General features: G+C 44.1%; 1 protein-coding gene across 6 annotated transcripts in view; it reads left to right on the top strand.

Moving 5' to 3' along the window:
* The window catches only part of shf (Src homology 2 domain containing F), a 67,450-nt gene that overhangs the window by 12,688 nt on the left and 47,874 nt on the right, over window positions 1-6,888 (top strand). For all 6 annotated transcript variants that reach the window (XM_025055537.1, XM_017032702.2, XM_008310937.3 and 3 more), the window contains exon 3: window positions 2,599-2,731. In XM_025055537.1, coding sequence (XP_024911305.1) covers window positions 2,599-2,731 — 133 coding nt within the window. The remainder of the gene's footprint in view (window positions 1-2,598; window positions 2,732-6,888) is intronic.

Here is a 6,888-nt window from a genome sequence, read left to right as displayed (position 1 = left end):
AGTTTACATCACAGTTTACATCGTAGTTTACATCACAGTTTACATCACAGTTTACATCACAGTTTACATCACAGTTTACATCACAGTTTACATCACAGTTTACATCACAGTTTACATCACAGTTTACATCACAGTTTACATCACAGTTTACATCACAGTTTACATCACAGTTTACATCGTAGTTTACACCGTAGTTTACTGCAGTACCTGATATATTGAGGTACTCAGAAACCCGTCCTCAACGCTGAGGGAGGATTTTACTTCCATGACAAATGTTGGTTGGCTGCGGTCCTGACACACCCTGGCATGCCCAGAGGCAGATGGCCGGTCCCCAGGCGACGCCAACACTCTCTGACGCCCTCTACGTGCGACCTCATGCTCCTTCTGCTGTGGAGTGAACGGTGGTTAGTGCAGTGGGACACATTGTAACAATTTCTGCTTCCGGGGGCTGAGCTCTTTTAGAAGTGGTCTGTTAATCAAGGGTTGAGGGTTCGGATCCCCACAGTCAGGAAAAGATCCGAGTCGGCTGCTTTAGATAACATTGGTAAGTAATGTTATGAATGTAACACTGGGTGGGGTTAACAATTATCATCAGGAACCAGATTAGAGAACCAGAACCAGAAAAAAAAAAGATTCAAAGCTGTAGATTTGAAAGACAGGGGTTAGTTTTGTTTTTATTCAATGATTATTAAACAGTTGGCTGAGTCAGGTGAACTCACCCTGAGCTAAATATAAAAATGCTGGAAAAATGTAAATGTTCTAGTGTAAGTGGTTTGACAAAAAAACACAGGAAAATGTACATGCGGTCACAGAAAAAAAAAACAAAAAACGCGGATTTGTTCTTTAAACTGGATGTTGCTCTCTGGGTTTGACAGATTATTCTTCAGTTGTAATTTTGGTTTGACCCTGTGATAAATCTCACACAGAATGTCTTCATTCAAACACTATTCCTTCTCATGTCCTCATGATGTCAACAGGAAAAATAATGATGTCATAAATTAGGAGCGGCTCCACATCTAACTTTATTTCCTAAAACATCCAAACATTTTTTAGTTTATGGTTGTGTTTGATGTAGTAATTTCCAGAAATATATTAAAATCTCACTCACAGTAGAAATGAAGCGGTGCATAAAACAAACACCAACAAACACATTTCTTTAGTCACATGTTTGTTCTTCTGAACTACAGTCACTGACCTTCATTTCTCAGTGATTCATGTGTTGTTTATTTAAGTGGAGCTTACTCACTCTTCTGTTTTCTTAGTAATGAAACCTGGTTGTGTTTGGCACCAACAGTATAATTACTACAATAAGGTGTGAAATAACAGAAATCTGTGTGTCTTGGTCTGTGCTGTAGATCACAGAAAGTCAAGATTGAGCGTGGCACAAAAACAAGACAGGACAGAGTTCTGGATTGAAATATCCTTCTGATTGAGTTTACAGAGAAATAAATAACAATTAAAGAAGCTGTAATTATGTTGTGGTTAAACGAAGGTTCTGTGAGGTGAGAGAACACACACAGTAGCTGCTGACTTGATACAATTATAATTCCATGATTTGACACTTGACTCTGGTTAACCCTGACCCTGACCCTGACCCTGACCCTGACCTACAGCAGCATTATTTGAAGCATCATCTTCTGTCCCGAAGGCGTCGCAGGTGTGTGTATGTTTCACTCTCAGGGGTGGCCTTCACACACAACTGACTTCTGGGAAGTCTGTTCCCACTGTGGTGAAGTCGGACAGTGGGAGGGTGGTGACACGGGTGCAGAGTAGGGCGGGCATGAGGCTTGGTCCACCTCCAGGCTGCTGCTCTGGGCTCCATCCACCAAATGAGTGATGTGTCTGATGTTGATGTGACCGTATCCTTTCCTGAACCAGTGAGTCATAGGGTGAACCGCCGACCGTGTTTACATAGTAACTTATTAAAAAACGCTTTTATTGGCTGGTTTCAATCCTTAAATAAACAATCCAAAAATGTTTGGCGACAACAGACCGTTTAAAGAAAATAGAACTTATCTTCCAACAGCTGCTTCAGTTCCTCACTCTCTCACCTCCTCACTCTCTCACCTCCTCACTCTCTCACCTCCTCATTAGTTTGATTTCCAAAAGGACAGATGGGACCTTATTACTTTACAAACTTTACTTTTGCGTTGGTGTCCAATCAGCTGAAGCAAACAATTCCACAGAACAAATGTTGCCCCCAGGCACAATAGCGGTGAGCTGCTGCTGGTCTGTCCAAAGGTTTCAGGCCGTCCTCTTTCTTGGTCTCAGAACATTCAACTAATTACCGTCTGAAGCGAGTTTATAATTAGCTGTGGATCACGGCCGGCTTTGGATACATGTGTGGTGTTGTTTGTATGGGAAAGCTTGGATGTTGTGTTCTACAGCAATGATGTACCTGGGCTGAAGTTGTTGGAAGACCAGTAGCATCCTGCTTTGAAACTGACGGCTAAAGCATCATAGCATAGCAGTGTTTTTGAGATTAATTCACTTATGTCTCCTCGAGATCGACGTTTTAAAAATAAGCAGCTCTAGAGACACATGATTGATGAACAATCAAGTTTATATTTTAACACCTCACCTCTTTGTCTCCAACAGCTCATAATCCTTGAAGACTATGCAGATCCTTTTGATGCTGAGCAGGCAGGTGGCGCTCAGACCACCACAGAAAAAGTCACAACCGAGAACGACGGCTACATGGAGCCTTACGAGGCCCAGAAGATGATGGCAGGTGAGTGGATTCTCTCCTCCACCTCTGCGGTTTTCTCCTTTTGCTCTTTGTGTAACTGCGAGGGATTTGAACGGCGTAGTGGTGTGTGAATCCGTATGCAGTGTGACTTTGACCATATGGTTCCAAGTTTGGAGTTAATGAAGAGGCCCCAGGAGCTGCATGTTAATTTACATGACAGGTGCAGCCGAGCAGAAATGGGAGGTCCTTCATGAAAGTTGTCAAAACATTTGAAGAAGCAGCAACTGTTTCCTCAGAAAGTAACTCCATCTATAAGTAATTCAAAAACACACCTGAGTGTGCAGGTGGCGCTGCAGTCAGATTTAGGATCAGTAAAAGTATCTATCCTAACTGTGTGCCGACTAAAACAACCTCTCACTGAGGTTTCCTTTTTTTTTTTTTTTTTCTATTTTCGTTAAACAGTAGCCGTGAACTGACATAAGAATTCAGCCGTACCACATTCCCAACACAGCTTTGTCAAAGTACACAGTTATTCTGTGGTTAAAGGAGCAGAGCAGTGACGAAGAAGAAAGAATGTGCAGAGAAACAGAGCTGCAGCTGTTTCCTCCTCTGCACCGTCTGTGAAAACTCCATCTCACTGACAGAACATTCCAGCACGGACGGAGTCTGACGTCTGAGCCGTCGTAGGACGGAGCAGGAACGCACATGCTCACACTTGTTCAGCCGTGATACAGGTTTGACCTCTGACCCCAGGTTACAGCTTCCACCAGGAACAAAATCTCTTCTCTGGAGTGGAAGAAACCACTTAAATCTGAGCTCCTTCCTAGATTTCCTCGGTTCTTGGATGTGATGCGATGTTTTATTGACAAACCAGCGTTGGCTGCAGCTGATCTTTGGATTTGATCCGACAACTTTATTTTTCTGTTGTTTCTGGTCAGTTTTCTTTTATAATCAGATCATGTCGAGCTGTTGGTTGGTTAGAAACATTTTAATAATAGTTGTTCAGCAGCATTTGAAGACAGATACATATTCAGCCACAGTGAGCAGAGACGACTGCTGGTCGTTTTCATTCGTATTCATTATTTGATGATGTGACTTTTATTATTTGTATTTTGTAGGTTGGTTCACAAATATATTATAAACCTCCTTTTTACATCCAACAGTTGAAGCAAGTGATAATTTTGGTTTGGCCCTTTCATTAACCGTCAGTACAGTGGTAGATACTGGTACTACAGGTTTTATTAAACTGATAAGACTTATAAATCTACTTCAGTGTCTACTGTCTGTCTGTTCATCTCAGAAAGGGAAGTTTAGGACAAATAACACACACACACATATATATGTGTGTGTGTGTGTGTGTGTGTTTCAGATCAGCAGTGAAGCAGGTTTGTATTCATGATGCAGTGACTCCGTTTTACCGTATTACCTCTAAAGTCCACAGCTGTCGTTGCCCTTTAGCTAACTGTTCTGTGACCTCCTGACCTCCTGACCTCCTGACACCACCCACCCTGAGTCTGAAGGTCATATTCTGAGCCTATGGAAACATCAGCCAATTCACTGATAAAATAATGACATGATCCAGCTGTTACTTCAACTTGGTTTTCATTTGACATAGAGTTGACAACGACCGTGTGTGTGTGTGTGTGTGTGTGTGTGTGTGTATGTGACATCATAAAACATGTCAACTGTGAGGTCAGTGTGCTGTGCTGATTAGAATGGACTTCCTCACTCCTTGTATTTGACATTTTATGATGCAGTAAATGGTGACAGTTAAAGGGTTGATGACTGAGAAGTCCTGCTGTAGGAGGATGTGTCCACTGTAGGACGTGTCCACTGTAGGATGTGTTCATTGTAGGATGTGGTCACTGTAGGATGTGTTCATTGTAGGAAGTGTCCACTGTAGGATGTGTTTATTGTAGGATGTGGTCACTGTAGGATGTGTTCATTGTAGGATGTGTTCATTGTAGGATGTGTTCATTGTAGGATGTGTTCATTGTAGGATGTGTTCATTGTAGGATGTGTTCATTGTAGGATGTGGTCACTGTAGGATGTGTTCATTGTAGGATGTGTTTATTGTCGGATGTGTCCACTGTAGGATGGGTCCACTGGAGGATGTGTTCACTGTAGGATGTGTTTATTGTAGGATGTGGTCACTGTAGGATGTGTTCATTGTAGGATGTGTTTATTGTAGGATGTGTTTATTGTAGGATGTGTCCAATGTAGGATGTGTCCACTGTAGGACGTGTCCACTGTAGGATGTGTTCATTGTAGGATGTGTTCATTGTAGGATGTGTTCAGTGTAGGATGTGTCCACTGTAGGGTGTGTTTATTGTAGGATGTGGTCACTGTAGGATGTGTTCATTGTAGGATGTGTTCATTGTAGGATGTGTTCAGTGTAGGATGTGTCCACTGTAGGACGTGTCCACTGTAGGATGTGTTCATTGTAGGATGTGTTTATTGTCGGATGTGTCCACTGTAGGATGGGTTCATTGTAGGATGGGTCCCCTGTAGGATGTGTCCACCGTAGGATGTGTCCACTGTAGGGTGTGTTTATTGTAGGATGTGTCCCCTGGAGGATGGGTCCACTGTAGGATGGGTCCACTGGAGGATGTGTTCACTGTAGGATGTGTTTAGTGTAGGATGTGTTCACTGTAGGATGTGTTTAGTGTAGGATGTGTTCACTGTAGGATGTGTTTATTGTCGGATGTGTCCACTGTAGGATGGGTTCATTGTAGGATGTGTCCATTGTAGGATGGGTCCCCTGTAGGATGTGTCCACCGTAGGATGTGTCCACTGTAGGACGTGTCCACTGTAGGATGTGTTCATTGTAGGATGTGTCCCCTGGAGGATGGGTCCACTGTAGGATGGGTCCACTGGAGGATGTGTTCACTGTAGGATGTGTTTATTGTAGGATGTGTTTATTGTCGGATGTGTCCACTGTAGGATGGGTTCATTGTAGGATGTGTCCCCTGTAGGATGTGTCCACCGTAGGATGTGTCCACTGTAGGACGTGTCCACTGTAGGATGTGTTCACTGTAGGATGTGTTCATTGTAGGATGTGTTCATTGTAGGATGTGTTTATTGTAGGATGTGTCCACTGTAGGGTGTGTTTATTGTAGGATGTGTCCTCTGTAGGATGTGTCCACTGGAGGATGTGTTCACTGTAGGATGTGTTCACTGTAGGATGTGTTCATTGTAGGATGTGTCCACTGTAGGGTGTGTTTATTGTAGGATGTGTCCACTGTAGGGTGTGTTTATTGTAGGATGTGTTCACTGTAGGATGTGTTCATTGTAGGATGTGTTTATTGTAGGATGTGTCCACTGTAGGATGGGTTCATTGTAGGATGTGTCCCCTGTAGGATGTGTCCACCGTAGGATGTGTCCACTGTAGGACGTGTCCACTGTAGGATGTGTTTATTGTAGGATGTGTCCACTGTAGGGTGTGTTTATTGTAGGATGTGTCCGCTGTAGGATGTGTCCACTGGAGGATGTGTTCACTGTAGGATGTGTTTACTGTAGGATGTGTCCACTGTAGTACTGTGATGTGACAGTAGGGGAGAGAACACACTCATATACAGCCCTCACCCCTTCATCTGATGTTCTGCAGTAGTGGAACATAAACCCCACAGATGCAACAGTGAAACGCGTCGCCCAGTCGTGGTGAGAACAGATGGCACGTCGTTAAACTGCACAGCTTTGTCTCCGTGAAGAGAAGAGACACTGGACGTGTTCACGTGCTGGGAAAACAAAGATGATCGTTTCTTAATTATAACCCATTCACACCTTAGTCACACAAACGTTTGACCACACGGAGCCAAGGTGTGGTGCACCGAGCCTGGAGCAAGAAGTGTCACAGACATTAACCCAACTCTGTGTGTGTGTGTGTGTCCCTGTTGAGGTAGAGGTGGTTGATTTATGGGCCTGCTGGAGGGGCATGTCATGACTTCCTTAACCTGAAAAGCCGCCCCCCCCCGCCCCTCCCCCCCCCGCCTCTGGATGACTAGTCAGTGCTCACTGCAGCAGTAATGGCATGACGTGCACGCTCACATGGTCGTGGTACTCGTGTGTGTCTGTCCTGCTTCAGTGTGTGTACGTGTGCGGGGGTGTGAGTAGGTGGTAAGTTGGAAGTTGTGACAGATTGTACATAAAAAAAATTGGTGCATCGTCCCCCCCCCCCCCCCCCCCCCCCCCCCCCCCCC

Source organism: Cynoglossus semilaevis, chromosome 5, assembly GCF_000523025.1.
Source record: "Cynoglossus semilaevis isolate Cse_v1.0 chromosome 5, Cse_v1.0, whole genome shotgun sequence".
Taxonomy (NCBI): Eukaryota; Metazoa; Chordata; class Actinopteri; order Pleuronectiformes; family Cynoglossidae; genus Cynoglossus; species Cynoglossus semilaevis.
This window is presented reverse-complemented; position numbering and strand designations above follow the sequence as displayed.